This window comes from Quercus lobata, chromosome 3 (assembly GCF_001633185.2).
Source record: "Quercus lobata isolate SW786 chromosome 3, ValleyOak3.0 Primary Assembly, whole genome shotgun sequence".
In the NCBI taxonomy this organism is placed as follows: Eukaryota; Viridiplantae; Streptophyta; class Magnoliopsida; order Fagales; family Fagaceae; genus Quercus; species Quercus lobata.
In genome coordinates, this window is record NC_044906.1 from 52,941,800 (window position 1) to 52,966,310 (window position 24,511).

Genomic DNA, 24,511 nt, shown 5'->3' on the forward strand with positions numbered 1-24,511 from the left:
TTCCAAACCTCATATACTCATACATAAAATACTACTACTACTACTAGTATTTGCTTACCACCCACTACAATTTCTCTCCATGGCTTCTTCTTCCACTTCTTCAAGTGTTAAATTGATGCTTCTTATGCCTATTCTTGTTAGTTCTTTGATAGTTGCTACTGTTAGCAACTTGAACCAAGACTTTGACATTACATGGGGAGATGGACGGGCTAACATACTCAACAATGGTGAACTTCTTACTCTCAAACTTGACAAAGCCTCTGGCTCAGGATTCCAATCCAAGAATGAGTACCTCTTTGGAAATATAGATATGCAGCTCAAGTTAGTTCCTGGAAACTCTGCTGGCACTGTTACTGCCTACTATGTTTTTCTTGTAGAGTCAGTATTTGCACATACCATCAACACAAATTTATGTTCGTTTACTTATCCATCTGAATGTCTGTGTTTAGATACAGCTATCTTCTAAAGGATCAACATGGGATGAGATAGACTTTTAGTTCATGGGGAATCTAAGTGGTGATCCTTACATCCTTCACACTAATGTCTTTAGCCAAGGCAAAGGCAACAGAGAGCAACAGTTCTATCTCTGGTTTGACCCAACTGCAGATTTCCACACTTATTCCACCCTTGGGAATCCCCAGCGCATTATGTAAGCTCTCCTTCTCCTTCTACCTATTCATCTTCTCATGAGTAATACAATGTACACAACATTTCCCAAAACGCATAACATGGTCTGCCTGATGTGATTGGATCAAGTCACGTTCAAATGAGTCTACTACTGGTGTCACTATTTTTTATAAATAAATCACACCAGACCATATTATCAGCTGTGAAAAATGTTTCCCCTAGACTTATTATTTTCCATTACATGAGTAGTCTTCTTGTTTCCTTCCCAGTGTACATATAGTCTCACATTTTTGAACTGTTATTCAGATACTCTGTGGATGGCACTCCCGTTCGAGAGTTCAAGAACTCAGAGTCAATTGGGTTCCATTCCCAAAGAACCAGCCAATGAGGATATACTCAAGTCTTTGGAATGCTGATGATAGGGTAACAAGGGGTGGACTTGTCAAGACAGACTGGAGCCAAGCACCCTTTACTGCTTCCTACAGCAACTTCAAAGCTGATGCTTGCACATGGTCTTCTGGAGCATCATCTTGTAGATCAACTACTCCATCATCTTCCTCCAATAGTAGTTTATGGCTTTCACAAGAGCTGGACAGTGCAAGTCAAGAGAGGCTGAAATGGGTGCAGAAGAACTACATGATATATAATTACTGCTCGGACACTAAGAGGTTTCCCCAGGGCCTCCCTCTTGAATGCAGTGCTTGATGGAGACAAGGATCATCCTTTACATATATAGATTCCTTTATTATATTAATCTATTCATGTAATTTCTAGGATTCAATTCTTTCATTATTGGCCTATTTGTCATCAATCCTATGGAAAAATACAATAGATTTTTTTCTCTACTACATTCCAGTGCTGTTGAATCTTGGCGAGCTTATGGTTAAATTGACTTGTATCCATATAAAATAATTATAATGGTATTTTAATGATAGAAAGAAGTTAATGAATGTTTTAAGAGTATTGGTTTAAAAAAATTTATTGAAAAAGAAAAAGGTAAATTTTTTTTTATACTTTTCATATTTTCTATAAAAATAATATCAATAAATTTTCTAAAATTGTCCTTTAACAAATGTCTTAAGCGTCGTTAGCAGGTCCCTTCAATGAATAAACAAATAAACATATGCTTAATGTGAAATTTTAAATGGCAAACAAAATTAAGAGTTATATTAACGGGTGCCTTTAAAGCAATTATTAATAATTTATTTTTAATAAGTTTTGACACTAATTTTATAGAAAATATAAAATACCATAAAAAAAAAGTAATTGTTTTTTTTTTCTTCTTCTTTTCCTACAAAAAGTTTCTAAAACTGTTTCTTAAGCCAATATCTTTAAGGCATTTGTTAACTTTTCTCCCAAATTAATTAATACTATCTTCTACAGCATTTTAACCAAATTTTAAGGTCCTATAAAATGTTGGCACTTCAATAGTGATCAAAGTTATTCTATAGCACTAGGAATGAGGATGTTTATTAATTAATATAGTCTAATGACAATCATTTAAGAGTTATGTTAATGGATACCCTTAGAGCAATTGTTAATAAACTATATTAGGGAAGTTTTGACATTACTTGCATGGAAAATATAAAAAACTATAAAAAAAATTAATTGATTTATTATTTTCCCATAAAATGTTTCTAAAAATAGTTACTTAACAAATACTTTTAAGGCATCTATTAACATTTCTCACTGTTTAAATATCGGTTTAAAAGAAATTAATGTGCTGTATGTTCTTCATAATGAGTCAACACTACGCAAAACAATAACGAACAAACCTTAGTTCCAAAATTTTTAGGGTTTGGTTATGGATTTCAACAAATTAGTTAGAATTTGTTGCACGTGTTCTATTTCCTTAATTTACACATCTTTTTTTACTACTACTTATGTTATTTTGTATCTTCTATCATTTTCTATTCTCTCAACTTGAATTAACACTTTTTTTTTTATTATCAGTGCATTAATCACCCTCTTCTAATGACCAAACCATGTCAAATAACTCACCCATCTTTTCATCAACATGGATCAATACTAACCAAAACAAATTCAATGGTTACAAATCCATACAAAGTCTCAAATGCAGCAGGTATTTCTACACGGACACTTAAATATTGTAGGATAGACTTCATAGTTCCATAATCTCATAACATTCTTTGGGTACCTCCAAGAGCAGCAGGTATTCTGATTTTTTCTTAGATATTAACTGAAACCGCAAGAGCTCTATCATGTGTAAATGAGACATAGCAAAAACAGTTTAGTTAAGAACTAGAGATTAAGATGCATAGCAAAAGTCACTTTTTTTTATAAAAAAAAATCCTACATCTGGATCCCACTAGATAACCCACTGCACCCACTGCATCGTATCAAGTCACTGGTATACTTCTTAAGGTAGCTGCTTCAACCAACACCTACAAATACAAAAATCATAAAACTTAAGTACAATTCTTTAGCAACTTACACTAGATTTTTTAATTAAATTCAATCACATAGTTGTATTAAATTAAATTTTCCTTAAAAAATATAGCATTGTTTATGCTTTAGGCCTATGCATCCATTGCTTCACATATGGGAAATAGAAATCCTTGACTTGGAAGATATAGAATCAAATTGCCATCATATTTTTTTTTCTTTTTTCAATAATGAACTTTTCAAAATTAACTCTCTCATGGTAAAATACCCAGCAGAATATGTTTGATCGATTAAATTTAAGACCATTTTGATCGCAGAACCACATTGAGAAGATTCATGTTTTGAGTAACATCTACAAGTCCATTTTTATTCACGAAAATAAGATAAAAGAAAGGAAGATATCAAGATTCAAGAACGACCCATGATTATCAAAAAGAAAGAAAGAAATAGAAATACCCATCACTTTCATATATATCATTCCCAGATCACTTTCATGCCTTGATATAGCAACTTCATCAAGAACGTGACAAGGATATTGAATCGAACCTTTTGATTTCCGCTTCAACATGATCATCATATAGGCTAGCTGCGCGCCTACTAGCTAGGCTGAAATATGGTTGAGAGGTATTTTAAAATACCTCATAGATTATTTGGACTTTCAATGGGAGCTCCTGAGGGCTTAGGGTTTCCTTTTCCTTTGCTTCATTTGGACAATGGAAAAGGACCCTAAGGCCTAAACCCCAATTCTATTTTCCGCATACCCTCTCTATTTATAGGATTCCTGTTTCCCAGTTGCATTAGTAGCCTCCACTTACCCCTGTATGCAAATTGCAAACGCTACGTTCTTGCTAGCAACAGTAAATTCTTTGCTTTAAAAAATAAAAAAGGTTTGGCTAGAATTTAATTAATCTCTTGACTTTTATTTTACCAGTCCCAAACCTGTGGGATATGCAGAAAAATTGATTATTTGTTTTTTTTGTTAAGTAAAAACTAAAAATAGAAGATGAGACCATGGTTTTAAAAACCGGATTTGCCTCCGGTTCCTGGTTTTTCCTAGTTTTTTACCTATTTTATGCATTTTCTCAGACTAGACTGGTCTCCAGTTCCCGGTTCAACTGGTCAGACTAGCTGATTCGATCCAATTTTTAAAACCTTGGATGAGACTCATAAGTGTTAGTTTCAAATCCTTCTTAAAATGTTGTGATTATTTTCTAACAAAATATAGTTAATACAATATATTAGATTTCCTAAATTAATCTATCTATATTTATTATTTGAAAGTATTTTAAATTTTCTAAGTTTATTTGCTTCAAGGAAATAGAAAGCATTTTATATACAATTGTAAGGACACAGTTCTTCTGCGGCCCAATGATGATGTTGGGCTCGCACATGAAAGATCCCTCGCAATATGATTTGTAGAGAGTGGGCTTGAAAAACTAGCCGTTGGTCATGGGGCGATGTTCCGGTCTTGATTTTAGAGGATTCGTGCAGAAAAAGAAGTTGGGTTTGATCATTTAAGCCCTACAGCATCGCATCCGGCGGGGTTGGAATCCTCGGACTTGATCCGAGGATCATTAAGGTCTTACCCCGGTTACCCAACGGTGGGTTTTTTCTGTGATGAGCATGTGTTGTTAAGGTGTTTTCACCCATGGAGTCTTTTTTCTGAAGGTCGAATGGAGAGAGTCTTCCAGATTTACTTACTTTTTCTTTTATACTAGCCTGCGTTCGCTGTCCTTCGTCCACGTGTATGGTCAACCTTTACAAGACTGATATTTGTCCCATCAATCTAATCCCGGAATTGTCGGGGATGATTGATAAAGCTGAAGAATACGGCTCTACTAGGCGCAGAGTCTTATCTGGGAAGGGTCATAAGGGTAACTTTCCCAAGATATTTTAGGTCTCTTTTCAAGTTTAGTCCTATACCAGTTGTACCCCTTTTTTCCGGTGGGATTTTGGATCTGCCGAGGACTGAACTGTCCTCGGCTGTATTCCAAAACTGTCTTGTGCTCTATGTTATCGGGCTTGGGCCATAGCTCTCATCGGCTTGGGCCTTCGGACTCTCCACGAGCAAATGTGTCTGGCCCATAAATTATTGGGCCCCACAATAGCCCCTCAAAACCCGGCTGTCCAACCTCCCAGTTGGAAAGGGGGGTTTTGGCAATGTCGAGCCTTTATTACAGCTCCTTTAATTTAACCCTCCATTAATGCTGACGGTTTCTCCACCTGCCCAGAAAATATATCAGCTTGCAAGGCGCTCCCTTTAATTTGCTCGTGACCCGCTCCTGCCGTTTGGCTGTCCAAGACGCGCCTTTAATGACTTCCCTTTACGAGACTCATTTACGTCCGACGGCTCATCTGATGAGGTGGGGAAGTGAAACGGACGCACCTTTTGTTTTTCAGATTCTTTTGGAAACCAGAACGAATTTAATACCTTCCATTTTGCCCTCCCTATAAGAAGGCAAGTAGGAAGCCATCACTTTCGTACAGAGACCCTTTTGCCTCTCCGAGATCCGAGATCCTCAGCCCCTCTTCCTTAGCGTTTACTTAACCCAATTGTTATACACCCAATCAGAATTCGTTTACCACAACGAGTGATGAAGGAACCATACCCCTCCTCAAAGCACCATATTCTAATAAAGCTCGAAATGGCTCGGTCAGGGCAAGGGTGGCGGAGACTTAAGATTTGTCTCACCTTCGCCTCAGCCAAAATCCGAAACAGGGGCTCATCATGTCCAACTTTCGGCGTGACTGAGTCGAGAACTCCCATCATCATAACCAACCGCTCTCTTATGAGCTCACCTAATATGGCCCCAGCGTGTTAGGAGCCAAGACCGAGGCAGGGACTAAATGTCTCTGCTTCTTCCTCTCTTCGTTCACTGGTGGCCTCCTCCGCCTCCCTTTCTTAGTCTTCCCAGCACCAGATCCATCCTGGTACTTTCACTTCTCCCTCTTTTACTCCTTTTTCTTTCTTTTCATCTCTTCTCTCTTCTTCTCCTCCTTCTTTACTCATGTCCTCCATCTTCCTCATTCATCTCCTCCATCTTCTTCTTCCTTCTCCTTCAAATTCTTCTTCCTTCTCCTTCATCTTTTTCCAAAGAAGGTTCTTCTTTCGATATGAGCAATACTGAGGCAGAGATTGGAGAGACTTTGAAGACGAGTTTAAAAGACACCTGGCTGTTTACTTATCTGTACTGCGAATGTTAGTGTTGCTTCGGCAGCTCACCTTTTGTATAGGCTTGTTTGAGCCCCTCTTTGTACGTTGTAATAATTTTTCATATTAATAAAAATTGTTGTTATTTTACTTCGCATGTTCTGTCTCTATGTTTTTACAAATTTGCAAACGCTGCTCGGCACAATAATATAGCATTTGAATCGATGACAACTAAGGCCAAAATACTTGCTAATAAAAAGAAGTCACCACAACTTTAACAGAATTGCTTGACCTAGCAATGCGTACCTGTGAATAACGATACTTGCCCGAAACAATGCCGAGATTAGAACTGGATGCTTTATGCGGTGTAGGAAGTAATCGTTCAAAAACATATCACCCACAAAAATGAACAGCCCCCTTAGGCTACCGAATAGTGGAGTGCCCCACCATCATCCTAACACTTTTATTGACCTTAACATTTTACAGTATCTGAGCCGGGGACTTTTCCCATCCGAGCAGTTATAAAACTTGTAATTTTTCTCTCTTTCTTTTTTTACTTGGTTTCCCCATAGGCTTGAGTCCGAGAACCATGCAAGGCCTTGATTCTGTATAAAACTTGTAGGATTTCTTTTTTGTACTTGGTTTCCCCATAGGCTTGAGTCCGAGAACCATGCAAGGCCTTGGTTCTGTCCAAAACTTGTAATTTTTCTTTTTTGTAATTGGTTTCCCCATAGGTTTGAGTCCGAGGACCATGCAAGGCCTTGGTTCTGTCCAAAACTTGTAATTTTTCTCCTTTTTTTTTTACTTGGTTTTCCCACAGGCTTGAGTCCGAGGACCATGCAAGGCCTTGGTTCTGTCCCTAGGCCCCCATGCAGAACGGGCCTGGGCCGCGAGTTTACTGGGCCCACAAATTAAGAGGTATTTCCGTAGTCTTTGGTCACGCGGTACTTTTTGGCGTCCCAGTGTTCGAGGTGCGCCTTCACGAGACTCATTTAATCTCATGGTTGCAGATGGCGTGGGAAATCGAGCCGGAGACATTTTGTCTGTAGCATTCCTTGGGACGCTGCGTGAATTAAATGCCACCACCTTATCTTTTTGAATAAATAGGAGAGAAAGTTACCTTACCTGTGCGCAAATCCTTCAGTTTCCTCCCTTAGTATATCATGTTTGAGGCGAGGGTTGGGAAAAAGGAACTCTTTCCGCCACGGAGGCGCCGTGTCCTCCTGAGACTCAAAGTAGTGAGGTACGGGCAAAGGAGGCATAAATTCAAGGGAACATTCCGTTTCGACAGAGGGGAAAGGGTGTTTCTCCCTCTTTTAGTCAAAATCCGAAGCAGGTTCTGTTCGTGCCAGAATTTTGGTGTGTCAGAAGAAAGATTCTCCGCCATCAGCGCCTCTGCCTTGTTGCAGACAAATTTTTGGTGAAGGCTGCTCAACTTCCGGCTCCCTGTACCTTTCCTTCAGCGGTGTGAGGCTCAAGTTGGGTTCTTTTGCTGCCTGAGTTATGAGCGTGCAAAAGCATTGAGGAGGAATAAGGTCTCGAGGCAGTAGCCAACCTCTCCTCTGTGCTACCTCCTCGGCTTTATCTTCACTCTCTTGTATTTTTCTTTACTTACGTAGTTAGCTTCAATGTAAGCTTGTTTCAGCTTTTCATTGTACACTGTACTGTTCCTTTGTCTTAATAAAAGATTTGTCTATTTCTTTATACATACTTTTCTTCTCCGCAACAACTACTTTGTGCATGAATATTAAATGTAAGCTTGCCCTTAATGATATTCCGGGCAGAAAAATGCCTTAACACAGATTCCTACTGGTTTAAACTCACAAATATTATCAAGTATAACAATGGTAATCCTCAATAAATTAAACTCTTGGAACTAACCGGGATAACCGCTGAATGCTGCGCGATGCATGCTAGACCAATGTCCGAGAACGATAAACTCTAAATAATTCGTCCGAGAGGGTAGCTGAGTAGCGAGGGACTTTGATTGTGCTTTTGGGTAATATATTGCACCGTATCGCATCAGCCCCTTTGGTACTGGGGATCCGAGGGTAGACCGGGGAATCCGTGCAATTAAGGGATTAACCCAATTGTTAACGAGGAGTTCTCTTCGGATGAATTTTGAGGTTTATGTGCCATAGTTTTTTTTTTTTTTTTTTTTTTTCTTAAATAGTTGGTTTCCCCATAGGCTTGGGTCCGAGGACCATGCAAGCCTTGGTTCTGTCCAAAACTGGTAAGATTTCCTTTCTGTACTTGGTTTCCCTATAGGCTTGAGTCCGAGGACCATGCAAGGCCTTGGTTCTGTCCAAAACTTGTAAGATTTCCTTTGTACTTGGTTTCCCCATAGGCTTGAGTCCGAGGACCATGCAAGGCCTTGGTTCTGTCCAAAACTTGTAAGATTTCCTTTCTTGTTTCCCCTAGCTTTGTTACCTTGGTTTCCCCATAGGCTTGAGTCCGAGGACCATGCAAGGCCTTGGTTCTGTCCAAAACTTGTAAGATTTCCTTTTGTACTTGGTTTCCCCATAGGCTTGAGTCCGAGGACCATAGCAAGGCCTTGGTTCTGTCCAAAACTTGTGATTTTTCTTTTTTTACTTGGTTTCCCCATAGGCTTGGTCCGAGGACCATGCAAGGCCTTGGTTCTGTCCAAAACTTGTAAGATTTCCTTTTTTGTACTTGGTTTCCCCATAGGCTTGAGTCCGAGGACCATGCAAGACCTTGGTTCTGTCCAAAACTTGTGATTTTTCTTTTTGTACTTGGTTTCCCCATAGGCTTGAGTCCGAGGACCATGCAAGACCTTGGTTCTGTCCAAACTTACATTTTTCTTTTCGTACTTGGTTTCCCATAGGCTTGAGTCCTAGGACCATGCAAGACCTTGGTTCTGTCCAAACTTGTGATTTTTCTTTTTGTACTTGGTTTCCCCATAGCTTGATCCGGACCATACAAACCTTGTTTCTGTCCAAACTTGTAAATTTCCTTATTACTTGTTTCCCATAGCTTCCGAGAACCATTCAAGCCTGTTCTGTTCCAAAACTTTGATTTTTCTTTTTTGGCTTGAGTCCAAAACTTGTGATACTTGGTTTCCCCATAGGCTTGAGTCCGAGGACCATGCAAGGCCTTGGTTCTGTCCAAAACTTGTGATTTTTTCTTTTTGTACTTGGTTTCCCCATAGGCTTGAGTCCGAGGACCATGCAAGGCCTTGGTTCTGTCCAAAACTTGTGATTTTTTCTTTTTGTACTTGGTTTCCCCATAGGCTTGAGTCCGAGGACCATGCAAGGCCTTGGTTCTGTCCAAAACTTGTGATTTTTTCTTTTTGTACTTGGTTTCCCCATAGGCTTGAGTCCGAGGACCATGCAAGGCCTTGGTTCTGTCCAAAACTTGTAAGATTTTTTTTTTTTTTTTTTTTTTTTTTTACTTTCGTTTATGCTTCGAATGTAAGCCCCTAGACCAGGGCGGGGAGAGCTGGTTTGTGGCCAAAAGCCCCTAAAGCTGCCCGCGCCGTTGGCACTGCAAGGCATAGCCCCTAGCAGAAGTTTATGTCGGAGCAACAGCTGTGTGTTGCCGGAGACGTAGGAAACCTCACGAACCTCTGCTTGCTAGAGAGTCGACTCCACTGCCACCCACTCCAACGCGCAAGCCTTTCCCACAGACGGCGCCAATTGTAAGGACACAGTTCTTCTGCGGCCCAATGATGATGTTGGACTCGCACATGAAAGATCCCTCACAATATGATTTGTAGAGAGTGGGCTTGAAAAACTAACCGTTGGTCACGGGGCGATGTTCCGGTCTTGATTTTAGAGGATTCGTGCAGAAAAAGAAGTTGGGTTTGATCATTTAAGCCCTACAGCATCGCATCCGGCGGGGTTGGAATCCTCGGACTTGATCCGAGGATCATTAAGGTCTTACCCCGGTTACCCAACGGTGGGTTTTTTCTGTGATGAGCATATGTTGTTAAGGTGTTTTCACCCATGGAGTCTTTTTTCTGGAGGTCGAATGGAGAGAGTCTTCCAGATTTACTTACTTTTTCTTTTATACTAGCCTGCGTTCGCTGTCCTTCGTCCACATGTAGGGTCAACCTTTACAAGACTGATATTTGTCCCATCAGTCTAATCCCGGAATTGTTGGGGATGATTGATAAAGCTGAAGAATACGGCTCTGCTAGGCGCAGAGTCTTATCTGGGAAGGGTCATAAGGGTAACTTTCCCAAGATATTTTAGGTCTCTTTTCAAGTTTAGTCCTATACCAGTTGTACCCCTTTTTTCCGGTGGGATTTTGGATCTGCCGAGAACTGAACTATCCTCGGCTATATTCCAAAACTGTCTTGTGCTCTATGTTATCGGGCTTGGGCCATAGCTCTCCTCGGCTTGGGCCTTCGGACTCTCCACGAGCAAATGTGTCTGGCCCATAAATTATTGGGCCCCACAACAATTATTATATAAAATGAAATATTTTGTAAATAATATAATGTGTGGTTGGAATTTATTTCTAATACTTCTTACGAACGGTTCATCCTCTATACATCTTAAATGACCAAAAAATGTAATACATAGAAAAGTAAATCCATTACTGATATTAGAATAAAATACATGACTTTAATAATACATAAAAAAATGTAATTTTTTCAAGAACCTACCAACATTACGTTAAGAATGTGACTTAATTGTCAATGATGCAACTCTTCTATCTACACAAACCTCTCCTCCCAAAGCATCAACAAAATGGATTGAAATGGATCGAACGGACCGAGCTAGACCTAATGGACTGAAGTAGACCGAATGGACCAAGCTTAATCGAATGGCCCGAAGTGGATCATAATGGACTAAATGTACAGAAGTGAACTGAAGTGGACCAAAATTGACCAAATAAACCAAAGTTGAGCGATATAGATCATATGGACCAAAGTCACCGAATGCTATGCCAAAATAGATCAAATGTTAAATTAATATTTGAAAGTTTCATTTTTGTCAATTTACGCTCTCACTTTGTAAAAATGAGTTAATTTAATCCTTCCATCCAATTCAATTAGTAAACAAACAGCTTAACCATTTCTTTATTAAAAATTAACTAAAAAATTCATGTGATATTACTTAATAGATATTATATTATTTTAAATATATATTTTTAATGACTAAATTTGTTAACAAATTTGAACAAATTAGCCAAAATGACTCATTTTGGCAAATTGATGTACTAAATTGACAAAATTAAACATTAATGATTAATTTGATAATTGAAGTAAAAATCTAGAAACTAAATTGAAATTTAAGAAAAAAAAAATTAACATGATTTTCCCTATTTTTTTTTTCATCTTTAAATAATTTTGTGCCCGATCGGTAACATCCAAGAAGGTACTTTGTATTTATTTTGGAAAACAGATGGAAACATAGGGACAGTATTTATATCATAGATGTTTCTGAAAAAAAAAAAAAAAAAAAAAAAAAAAAAAAAAAAAAAAAAAAAAAAAACTGTATATATCATGGATGGAAAGTGGAAATATCAGTTAAGGTAACCGTGTGATTTTTCACTTTTCCAGGTACTACCATTATGTCTTTTAAAGTCTCAAATGGTGGAGGTGATTGTGATTTAGGAGTAATAGTTGGAAAAGATACTAGCACCCAAAAAGGAGAATTGCTTGGAACTCTATGAAGCTTGGCTGGTGCCTAAGAAAAAGATAAACAAAAGAAAAGGAGAGGTGGGGTGGGTTTGTAATTGAAAAGGTTTCTTTCCAAACTAATTTGAAGAGAAATCTTTCAAATTTATTTTATATCTTTTTGTTAGATATGAATTTTGAAAATTTAACAGTGAGATTGTTTGTTCTTATTATATTATCCATGTTTGCAAAATTTCAAAAAGATCAAAAATCAATACCTATTCAATAATCAAATGTTTAATTTTCAAGTTTTTATGGTTTAAAATTATGCATAAAAAATAAGTTTATTGACCGAATAATAAATAAAATCTGATTTCAATAAAATTTTACGAGAATGTTAAGAACATAAAGAACATACAATCTAACGATTAGATTTTCAAAATTTATATCCAATAAAAAGATATAAAAAGAATTTGAATAAATTTTCTTCAAACTAATTAATTAATTATTACAAGTGTATAAAAAAGTTATTAGTCGTTTAAAGAACCAATCTTTTGTAAACTTGAATTAGAAGAATCCAAAAAATTTTAAAAAAATTAAAAAGAAAAAAAATAACGGTAAGACAGAAACAACATTATTTTGGAAAAATTATTTTTCAAAAACATCAGTCATGAAAATACTAGCTTGTTCTAAGTGTCTTTTTTCTCTCTTTTATTCTTACCACAACGGAGGTAAAAAGGAATCCAACTCAAATTCTCGTTTAAATGAGAAACAATAACTTCAAGATACAACTTTTATTGTAACTTGTTGAATTGATCAACTATATATAAATAGTGAAAAAAAAAATTTGATTATTGATTGTCTACTCCCCATAAACATAGCCAACCACTTCAACAGGTTAAAGAATGAAAAAAGTTACTGTGAATCACACACTGTTGGCTACAAAGCACAATGGTGTCTCTTTCTTCTTACCCCCCCAATTATGACTATAAGACAGGCTTCCCGTCATAGTTGCAATAATGATTTTACACATGCTTCCAATGAGAAAGAAAAAAAATTGGCCCAATTTGTGCTAGGCAATATCCAGGAAGCTACTTGTCTTTATTTTGAAAAGCAGATGGAGGCATAGGAACCGTATTTATGTCATGGGTGGAGACATCACTAAAGGTGAACGTGTGAATTTTCACTTTTCCAGGTGCTCACTTTATGTCTTTTCAGTCTCAAGTTGTGGGGGTGGTTGTGATTTAGGGGTATTAGTTGGAACAGGCACTAGACCCACAACGAGCATTTATTGGAACTCTCTGAAGCTGGGCTGGTGCCTAAACAAAAGAAAGGGAGAGATGAGAATTGGGCAACAAAAGCTTTCAACCTTTTCTACTAAAAATAATTGAATCCGCGTACTATAGGACAAAATATTAACGATATTGATTTGGTTGTGTTTGGTAGTGCGATCTTTACAGCTAATTTTGCTCTTTCTTAAAGGCAACAACTGTCTACAGCTTAGCTGATTGGACCTTCCCATGCATTTTCCTTTCCTTTTGGATACACGTCTTTGTAACCTTTCTGCTGCTATAAATACCAATCCAAGTTCCTAAGCACACTCATCCTTCCTTCCAAACCTCATACACATAAGAAATACTACAAATCCTCTCCATGGCTTCTTCTTCCACTTCTTGTGTTAAATTGATGCTTCTTATGCCTATTCTTGTTAGCTCTTTGATAGTTGCTACTGTTGGCAACTTGAACCAAGACTTTGACATCACATGGGGAGATGGACGGGCTAACATACTCAACAATGGTGAGCTTCTTACTCTCAAACTTGACAAAGCCTCTGGCTCAGGATTCCAATCCAAGAATGAGTACCTCTTTGGAAAGATAGATATGCAGCTCAAGTTAGTTCCTGGAAACTCTGCTGGCACTGTCACCGCCTACTATGTAAGTTTTCTTGTAGAGTCAGTATCATCACAATCCATCAACACAAATTTATGTTCATTTACTAATATTTATCCCTTTGAATGTTTGTGTTTACATACAGTTATCTTCTAAAGGATCAACATGGGATGAGATAGACTTTGAGTTCTTGGGAAATCTTAGCGGTGATCCTTACATCCTTCACACTAATATCTTCAGCCAAGGCAAAGGCAACAGAGAGCAACAGTTCTATCTCTGGTTTGACCCAACTGCAGATTTTCATACCTATTCCATCCTTTGGAATCCTCAGCGCATCATGTAAGCTCTCCTTCTATGTATTTATTTTCCCATTAGTAATGCTTAGACACCCAATATTTTTCATAATTTTTCATAACTTTTGACCTAGTCTGTTGTCCACCACTTTTATTTTACACAAATCATCAGGTGGTGAAAAATGTTGTCCCTAGACTTATTATTTTCCTACATGAGTTGTCTTTTTGTTTCCTTCCTAGTGTACATGTAGTCTTACATTTTTTTAACTGTTATTCAGATACTCTGTGGATGGCACTCCAATTAGAGAGTTCAAGAACTCAGAGTCAATTGGGGTTCCATTTCCAAAGAACCAGCCAATGAGGATATACTCTAGCCTCTGGAATGCTGATGATTGGGCAACAAGAGGTGGACTTGTTAAGACAGACTGGAGCCGAGCACCCTTTACTGCTTCATACAGAAACTTCAAAGCTGATGCTTGCACATGGTCTTCTGGAGCATCTTCTTGTAGTTCAACTACTCCTTCACCTTCCAACGATAGTAGTTCATGGCTTTCTCAAGAGCTGGACAGTGCAAGTCAAGAGAGGCTGAAATGGGTGCAGAAGAACTATATGATATATAATTACTGCTCAGACACTAAGAGGTTTCCCCAGGGCCTCCCTCCTGAATGCAGCGCTTGATGGAGAAAAGGAATATCCTATACATATATAAATTCTTTTAATATTATATTAGTTATTCTATTCATGTAATTTCTAGAATTCAATTCTTTCATTATTTGCCTTTTTGTCATCACTACAATGGCAAAATCTATTCTTATTCTCTTTGTAATCCTGTAATGTTATATATGTCTATAATACAATAGATTGTTTTCTCCACTACATTCCAGTGCTGTTGGTTCTTGGCGAGCTTATGATTATATTGACTTGTATTCGTAAAAAATAAAAATGCTACTTCAATGATTAAACACATAAACATATGCATAATGTGAAATTTTAAGTGGCAAACAAAATTAATCCATACTGCAGCAATTTAACTAAATTTAAAGGTCCTGTAAAATGTTGGCACTGCAATAATGTCATCAAAGTTATTCTATATATAGCACTAGGAATGACGATATTTATTAATTAATATAATCTAGTGGTAATCATTTAAACATTGGTTCAGAAGAAATAGTTGTGCTCTATGTTCTGGGCCAATACTATGCAAAACAACAACAAAGCCTTTATTTCCAAAAACTTTTAGGGTTTGATTATAAATCCTCAGTAAATTAGTTAAAATCGATTGTATATATATATTCTTTTTTTCACTATATTCTATCTAAAGTTATACTCTCTATTGTTTCTTTAATTGACATGTTCTTAGGTGCAATTTGTTCGCAATAGTATCCTAAATTTTCTACTTAAATTCAAAAATATTGTTATATTAAATTAAATTATTCCTAGAACATAGAACATTGTTTATGCTATATTGGTCAATGGATCCATTGCTTCACATAGGAAATAGAAATCCTTGACTTGGAAGATATAGAATAAAATTGTCATCATCTTTTTTTCTTTTTTCTTTTTCAATAAACTTTCCAAAATTAATTGTCTCATGGTAAAATACCCAGCTGATTAATTATGTTTGATTAAATTTAAGACTGTTTTGATCGCAGAACCACATCTACTAAGTCCAATTTCATTCACCAAAATAAGATAAAAGAAAGGAATATGCAAGAACGACCGATGATTATTCAAAAGAAAGAAAGAAATAGAAATACCCATCACTTTCACATATTTCATGCCTTGATAGCAAATTCATCAAGAAGGTGACAAGGACATTGAATTAATCGAACCTTTTGATTTCCGCTCCAACATGATCATCATATAGGCTAGGCAGAAATATGGTTGAGAGGTATTTTAAAATACCTCATAGATTATTTGGATTTTTGAACTTTTAGTGGGAGCTCCTGGGGACTTAGGGCTTCCTTTTCGTTTGCTTCATTTTGAAAATGGAAAAGGACCCTAAACCCCAATTCTATTCTCCGCATACGCTCTATTTATAGGTTTCCTCCGTCCCTGTATCCTAGTCCATTAATAGTCATTCAGTACGGAAGTGGTTTGTTGTCTCGATCAGATTTATTAACACATTAATATTTTTAACTAAATTATTATGCATGCGTTTATGATTCTATGTGCTATGAAAGTGGTTTGTTATTTCAATCAGATTTATTATCACATTAATATTTTTACCAAAATTATTATGCATGTGTTTATGATTTTATGTGCCTATTGAAAGTTTTATTCAAGTTGAACTTTTTTTTTTTTAAAGAAAATACTAAGTATTTTTAACACACAAACGGGAAAAGAAAAGAAGGTATCATGTAGAGAAATATGGCATACCACAAATATATATATATATATATATATATTATAGGAAAATGACTAGCATGTAATATTTTAATAATTTATAAATATAAATAAACCTTTATTATCTCTATCTCTCTCGAATTGGACCTTACAACCTAGCATTGAATACTTCATTAGCATACGGAAATGAATACAGCGGTGGAATAAGATTTTTTTTTCATTGGCGAGTATAAACTAAAAAATAAATAAATGACCTATCCACCCAAGATGTTTATATTATATGTGTTTTCTATTATAAATTACATTTAGGTTCAAGAATGTGTAAAGTCATTGTAGCGAAAAGTGATAGTCATATCATGGTTGAATATTTATAATTATTTTTTATTATTTATACAAAATTGAAATTCTACTCTACCCTAATCTAAGTGTGTAAGTCAGAGAAGACAATCTCGTACCGTATCGGCCGGTACGACCGGTATTTACCATGCCGAAACCTTCACCGGTACAGAAACACTAGCATTTCGTACTAGTTTAAATACTGGATGTATCGGAGCTGTTTCAGTCATACTGCGATATATACCGCATTCCGGCCGATTAATGGATAAAGGACTGGTACAAAATTACACACAAACTTTCCCTCCCCTCACGCCAGTCATACTTTCTGCCTCCCTTCATTTCTAACTCCTCTTTACACCAACGATGAAGTCATGCCATTTGATGGAGAGCGGCGGCACCAGTAAATATCCAACAAGCTTTGTGTTCTTGAGAAGGGGCTGAAGGTTTGAAGCTTTAAGAGAAAGAGAGAGTCTGAGGTGAAAGATAGAGAGAGCTGTGATGGAGGTGAAAGAGTCTTGGAAAATAAAGAAACGTTGGATAGTGAAGTGATAAGTTTAATCATGTGAAGATGAGGGCTTGTTGGAAATTGTAATGACATGTAGGTTGTACTTGTAGGTCTTAGGCATGTGATGTAGATCAGAAAAAGAAAAAGAATTAATAGGGGTGGGAAGCAACTAGCAAGAGGCATCAGACATGTTTTTGATTTTATCACACACTATTTTAATTTTTCTAATTATTTAATCTTTTTCTACCAAACCCTTTTCACGTAATATCTCATTTCTTACCTACTACCCCTTCTTTTTTATTATCTTTTTTTGGTCTTATGCTTTTATCTCTTTTCAATTTTTTTTATAATAAACTTATAAGCTTAACAAGTTTAATTGCTTAACAAATTAACTTTTACCAAATAATTAAAATTATAAATATGCAAATAATATTTAATAAATTATTTTTAAAATATATGCAAATAATTTTTTTTTTAAATAGCAGTAAACCCGAAACGATACACTAGTATTGACCGGTACAAAAATATATCGTTTCGCTGGCCAAACCAATACAACCTCCTGTACGAAATTGACTCCCTTGGTATATGTGTGTGTATGTTCATTTAGACCCCTTAAACAGATTATTTAACCTAATATATTAACCAAGTGATTACTTATATTAATTTTCAGATCTATGTTAAAAACAAATAAATCATATCATGCAAAGATGCGAAAAAGTAAATAACACCATGATATGATGATCTAAGAAAACTAATGAAACTAACCGTTTCAAGATAAAAACTTAGGAAGGATTTAACCTAACTATCCTCAAGGTAAACCAAATCCATTATAAGAGAATTGAAGTTTTCACAAAAGATTTAACCATAAATCTAATGCTACCTCATGTAGTAACTTATTGACACGACCACGTGCAATCTCCAAATCTACGGACTCTTTCTCTTCTTGGATTTACAGCAACACAAGCCGCCTTGCTTGTGACTTTGAGATCCCACTCAACGGGTTCATATCACCCTCAGTAATGATCTTGATGCAGCAACTATGTTTTACCAATTCTTGATTGTAGTTTTGGCTCCAGTAAATTCTTATATAGTTAGAAGGTACAAAACTTCTCAAATCTCACAAAGAGTAACACACAAATCTTCTTCAACACCCTTAAAATGTGGTTAGAGTTTCTCTTTTATATGTGGAGAAGTTTAGATGAAACCCTAAACGTTTTCGCGAGATTTGGGTCTGTTTAAAAATTCTACAAAGAACTTTACCTGCAATTTTCTATCGGTTGAGCCTAATTCTCGATCGATCGAGAAAGGCAGAGCTTCACTTCCTTTTTTGCAATCAGCTAGACTTCAAACCTTGAAACACGCTTATTTAAGCATTGTCTAAACACCTAGACTAGACATGTTTTGTTCTCAATTTGCCAACATAATACAACAATGATTCTAAATATTCAATACTAAATCTTTAGAACCTAACAATACATGTGTGAAAGCTCTCTCCTAAAAACTTGAACCCCAATTCTTGCCCCCCACACCCCACAAACACTTTGAGAATATGGAAAGGCATAATGCATTATTGCATACATTAATATTTATATACATATTTTTTTAAGAAATGGTGGAAATAAAATGATAACATAACTGCTGATGTAGCTCAATAGGAGTGTAATAATAATAAATGCTATGCATCAACTTTTACATATACTAGTTGCTAACTCATGCGAAGCACAGAAATAGTTATTGGATGAGTTAAAAAATAAAAATAAAATAAATAAAAAAACAACAACAACAACCATTATTTTTTAGTTGAAGTAGTATATGCAAAACTGCATGAAATTTAAAAGAAAAAATGATATTGAAAGAAATAGCACAAAGTTTTATTAGTTAGGCAGGAAAAAAAATGTTGTTTTATTTATTTATTTTTTTTTTTTTTTTTTTTGTAGGAATGAATAAGAGACAGAATGTTATGTCTCTAGTTTAATTTATGTTGCATATATAGGTATATACACGATATGTTGTAATATATATACCAAAATGTACCTATTGAAATGTTATAACCCTTCAAATTGGATTTACCAAAAAGTGCCTATTGATATGTCATAATCCTTCATATTGGATATTAAGGGTGTCCAACCAAACCTAATACCCAACCAACCCAGCCGATCCAGCCCAAAAACTAGCCAACCTGATGTCAATGACAATCGGCAGCGGGTCTCCGCCCCTAAAACCCGACACCAACGGGTCAGTTGATGGGTTTGAGCATAAAAAACTGATTTCCATCAACCCTACCAGCTATACACTAAAAACTTGTTGTTCTCCACCAATTGGAGTGGTTGGCCTGTCTATTTTGTGCAATTTGTTGAGATTCGGCCTGATCTCTTCAAGATTCGCCAAAATCTCGTCAAGATCCAGCCAAATCCGGAAAAAATGGACAAATTTCGGCATAAACGGATCGATTTTTGCAAAATTTAGAAACGTTTCGCATAGTCCAAAACCGACCGAGACCCAACTAGAAACCGAAGGCATCTGGCCACCCAAACCGTCTCCATTTATCAGTCAGCGACGAGTCTAGGTATAGGAGACCCGAAGTGATCAGGTCAATTCTGGGTTAGGCACAAACCCGACCCGGACCAACCCGTGAACAACCCTATTGGATATACCAAAAGGTGCCTATTAAATGGTCACAACCCTTCATATTAGATATAGCAAAAAGTACTTATTGAAATGTCATAATCCTTCATATTAAATATATATTAAAGGTGTCTATTGAAAGGTTATAACCCTTCATACCAAAAAGTGTCTATTAAAATGCCATAACCCTTCAAATTGGATATACCAAAAAGTTCCTATTGAAATGTCATAACCCTTCATATTGAATATACCAAAAGATGCCTATTGAAAAGTCACAAACCTTATATTTGATATATATTAAATGTACCTATTGAACGAAAATGTGTCTATTGATCAAAAATGTGCCTATTTGAATGAAAATATGTCTATTGACCAAAAAATGTGCCTATTGAATAAAAAGGTGTATATTGATCGAAAATGTGTATATTGATTGGATATACTAACCGGTGCCTATTGAATTAAAATATACCTATTGACTGAAAAGGTACCTATTGAATGAAAATGTGCATATTGAATGAAAATGTGTCTATTAAAGGGTCATAATCTTTTGGGTATAAATAGTGGTTCATATTCATTTGGTAACTTCTTCTCAATTTCTTCCCTTTCATCTTTCTTAGAAACACAAGAAATTTGTGGGTCTTCTCCAAAATTGCTATTTGTAGAACCCAATAAATTAGGTAGTATCCTAGGAACAAATTTGTGATAACCCTTTAGTAACTCTTGTATGGGGGCAAATATTGTCTAAAGATAACATTCAACTGTGCCTCCAAGCCAATCAAATTTTCCATTTGTCTACTAGATCATTTTGTTATCTCATTATATTACTCCTCTAAATTCCCAACAGTTTGGGCAATTTGATTTAGGCCCAAAAATCAAGCCACACCAATGGTAACAACAATAATACTGAACAATTTCTTTAAATACCTTATGATATCTTTTTTTCTAAAATTTTCATTCTCTTTCCTATGCTTTACCAATGCTTTTCCTCTCAATGACAGTTTTTTGTTTTAATATATACATCTTATATGAAATGGTAAGTAGATACTGAAACTTAACAAGTAAAATGAAAAGGTACAATTGTTCTGTGTTTTTAAATATATACATGGCATAATTTATATAGCCATGTAGCTTAATAGAGAATGGTTAACAAAAAGTCAAACATATCTCTTTTATACTATATATAGATATAAATTGTTTAATTTTGAAATTCCATTTTTGTCAATTTAGTCTGTCACTTTGTAAAAATGAGTTAATTTAATCCTTCCTTCAAAATCAATTAGTAAACAAATAGCTTAAACATTTTTTATTAACAAATTAACTAAAAAATTCATGAGATATATTACTTAATAGACATTATATTATTTTTAAAAATAATAATTTAAATGAGCTAATTTGTTAACAAATTAGAACAAAATAATCAAATGGACTCATTTTAGAAAATTGGTGGACTAAATTGACAAAATTAAATGTGGGAGAAAAAAGTTCAGCCCATACCAGTCCTGGGCCTAGAACCATCGGACATAGGCCGATTCCACCAATAGAAGGCCCGAGCTAAACTACCTAGGCCATTGCTCTATAGCATCTGAGAAACCCCTGTCTATCCTCTAAGAAAGGGAAGTAATCTCTAAAGTACTCCGCCAGCCAAGCACAAGATTCAGCTTCGAGCACAAGTTATTAGAAAATCATTTCAGTAGCAGAACTATGGGTCCCACTCCCTAATACAAGGCTAGATTCGTTGGAACAATAGCCCAAACCCAAAGGACCACCTAGACTCTGCGGGTGGAGGGACCCACATGCATACAGAATATTCTCCTATCATGATGGGTCCACTAACAAAAAACAAAGGAGAAGGCCTGGGTAAGGGGTTGGAACATTTTTTAGGGAAGAGAAACCACAAGAGAGTGAGAAATCATCAAACAATACTTGGGAAATGTGATCTAGCTCAGGACACCTTAGGGACACCTCAGCTACCAGAGGTCCTCCTCGGGCAGTAGATTTCTAGTAACATACCACCTCATAACCGTTCATCACCACCATCCACCTACCAAAATTTCCCTTGGGATCTCCCATTATGGGCTATACCCAACGTAACAGAAATTAATTGGGGTCAAGGCCCAATGATCCATATATCATTGTGGGCCGTACCACCACATTAAACATCAATGGTTAATTTGACAATTGAAGTAGAAATAAATAAATAATAAATAAACTAAAACTAATAATCAAGAAACAAAATTGAATATTAAGAGAAAAATTAACATGATTTCCCGAGTTGTTTGCTTCTTTAAAGGATTTTGTGCTCGGTAATATCCAGGAAGGTACTTCGGATTTATTTTGGGAAACAAATGGAGGCATATATATGGGGACAGTATTTATATCATGGATGGAGGTTGGAGACATTAGTAAAGGTAACCGTGTGAATTTTCACTTTTCCAGGCGCTACTATTATAAAGTCTCAAGTGGTGGAGGTTGTTATGATTTTATTTTATTTTATTTGAGCATATGGTTGTTGTGATTTAGGAGTATTATTTGGAACAGACACTCGCACTCAAAGGGAGAGTATTAATTGGAACTTTATGAAGCTAGGCTGGTGCCTAAACAAAAGAGGGGGAGAGATGTGAATTCAGCAACCTTTTCTTCTCAAAAATAATTCAATCCGCGTACTATAGATCAAAATATTAATGATATTGATTTGGTTGTGTTTGGTAGCGCGATCTTGAGTCTTGACAGCTAATTTTTACGCTTTCTTAAAGGCAACAACTGTCTACAGCTTTGCTGACTGGATCTTCCCATGCATTTTCCTTTACTTTTGGATACACGTCTTGATTAGTAACCTGTCTACTATGTCCTTACTATAAATACCAATCCAAGTTCCTAAGCATACTCATCCTTCACTTCCAAACCTCATATCCACATACATAAAATACTACTACTACTATTTGCTTACCACCCACTACATATCCTCCATGGCTTCTTCTTCCACTTCTTCAAGTGTTAAATTAATGCTTCTAATGCCTATTCTTGTTAGTTCTTTGATGGTTGCTACTGTTGGCAACTTGAACCAAGACTTTGACATTACATGGGGAGATGGACGGGCTAACATACTCAACAATGGTGAGCTTCTTACTCTCAAACTTGACAAAGCCTCTGGCTCAGGATTCCAATCCAAGAATGAGTATCTCTTTGGAAAGATAGATATGCAACTCAAGCTAGTTCCTGGAAATTCTGCCGGCACTGTTACTGCCTACTATGTAAGCTTTCTTGTAGACTCAGTATTATCACAATCCATCAACACAAAGTTATGTTCATTTACGAATATTTATCCCTTTGAATGTTTGTGTTTACATACAGTTATCTTCTAAAGGATCAACATGGGATGAGATAGACTTTGAGTTCTTGGGAAATCTTAGCGGTGATCCTTACATCCTTCACACTAATGTCTTCAGCCAAGGCAAAGGCAACAGAGAGCAACAGTTCTATCTCTGGTTTGACCCAACTGCAGATTTTCATACCTATTCCATTCTTTGGAATCCTCAGCGCATTATGTAAGCTCTCCTTCTCTGTATTTACTTAATCCACCGCACTTTTATTTTACACAAATCACGTATCAACAGTGGTGAAAATTGTTGTCCCTAGACTTATTATTTTCCAATACATGAGTTGTCTTTTTGTTTCCTTTCCAATGTACATATAGTCTTACATTTTAAACTGTTATTCAGATACTCTGTGGATGGCACTCCCATTAGAGAGTTCAAGAACTCAGAGTCAATTGGGGTTCCATTTCCAAAGAACCAGTCAATGAGAATATACTCTAGCCTCTGGAATGCTGATGATTGGGCAACAAGAGGTGGACTAGTCAAGACAGACTGGACCCAAGCACCCTTTACTGCTTCATACAGAAACTTCAAAGCTGATGCTTGCACATGGTCTTCTGGAGCATCTTCTTGTAGTTCAACTACTCCTTCACCTTCCAACAATAGTAGTTCATGGCTTTCACAAGAGCTGGACAGTGCAAGTCAAGAGAAGCTGAAATGGGTGCAGAAGAACTACATGATATATAATTACTGCTCAGACACTAAGAGGTTTCCCCAGGGCCTCCCTCCAGAATGCAGCGCTTGACAGAGAAAAGGAACATCCTATACGTGTATAGATTCTTTTACTATTATATTAGTCTATTCATGTAATTTCTAGGATTCTATTCTTTCATTATATTTGTCATCACTAGCTACAATGGCAAAATCTATTCTTATTCGTACTGTAATCCTGTGATGTTTATATATGTCTATAATACAAGATATTGTTTTCTCCACTACATTCCTGTGCTGTTGTTTCTTGGGAACTTATGGTTACATTTACTTGTATTTATAAAATAAAAATGGTACTTCAATGATTAAGCACATGAACATAGGCATAATGTGAAATTTTAAGTGGCAAACAAAATAACAATTATTGAGTAATATCAATAATTGTAATATCATTTCTCAAAAAAAAAAATAATTGTAATATCAATTATTACTTTGAAACATAAAACTGCTAATTGAAACAAAAGAAACTAGGAAAATATAACACATAATAACAATAGTTAGAAGAATATAGATCCTTTCAAAAAAAAATTGTAAGGGCAGGTTTTGGCTCCTGATCCCAAAAGATGAATGGGTTAAGGCCCAAAGGGCCACACACAATGAATTTATAGAGAGTGGACTTAAAAGCTAGATTTCAATGAATCAGGCAATGCGCACAGTGGA

The 24,511-nt window shown here is 36.1% G+C and overlaps 2 protein-coding genes and 1 pseudogene across 2 annotated transcripts; all 3 read left to right on the plus strand.

Annotated features, from left to right (window-relative positions):
• On the plus strand, positions 1-1,477 carry LOC115982198 (annotated as a pseudogene).
• Positions 1,478-13,379: 11,902 nt separating this feature from the next.
• On the plus strand, positions 13,380-14,830 carry LOC115982199 (probable xyloglucan endotransglucosylase/hydrolase protein 23). The gene is made up of 3 exons (XM_031104733.1): positions 13,380-13,706; positions 13,807-14,000; positions 14,233-14,830. The coding sequence occupies exons 1-3, from the start codon at positions 13,425-13,427 to the stop codon at positions 14,630-14,632; spliced, it is 876 nt and encodes a 291-aa protein (XP_030960593.1). The 5' UTR covers positions 13,380-13,424; the 3' UTR covers positions 14,633-14,830.
• A 7,828-nt stretch (positions 14,831-22,658) lies between these two features.
• On the plus strand, positions 22,659-24,078 carry LOC115982197 (probable xyloglucan endotransglucosylase/hydrolase protein 23). The gene is made up of 3 exons (XM_031104732.1): positions 22,659-23,017; positions 23,118-23,311; positions 23,486-24,078. Exons 1-3 carry the CDS (start codon positions 22,733-22,735, stop codon positions 23,883-23,885), a joined length of 879 nt encoding a protein of 292 aa, XP_030960592.1. The 5' UTR covers positions 22,659-22,732; the 3' UTR covers positions 23,886-24,078.
• Positions 24,079-24,511: the final 433 nt, after the last annotated feature.

Excerpts from the sequence above, each read along its gene's own strand:
- LOC115982199 (XM_031104733.1), top strand. The coding sequence starts at position 13,425 with ATGGCTTCTTCTTCCACTTCTTGTGTTAAATTGATGCTTCTTATGCCT. Across the intron at positions 13,707-13,806 it reads GCACTGTCACCGCCTACTAT|TTATCTTCTAAAGGATCAAC; the intron begins GTAAGTTTTCTT and ends GTTTACATACAG. Across the intron at positions 14,001-14,232 it reads TGGAATCCTCAGCGCATCAT|ATACTCTGTGGATGGCACTC; the intron begins GTAAGCTCTCCT and ends ACTGTTATTCAG.
- LOC115982197 (XM_031104732.1), top strand. The coding sequence starts at position 22,733 with ATGGCTTCTTCTTCCACTTCTTCAAGTGTTAAATTAATGCTTCTAATG. Across the intron at positions 23,018-23,117 it reads GCACTGTTACTGCCTACTAT|TTATCTTCTAAAGGATCAAC; the intron begins GTAAGCTTTCTT and ends GTTTACATACAG. Across the intron at positions 23,312-23,485 it reads TGGAATCCTCAGCGCATTAT|ATACTCTGTGGATGGCACTC; the intron begins GTAAGCTCTCCT and ends ACTGTTATTCAG.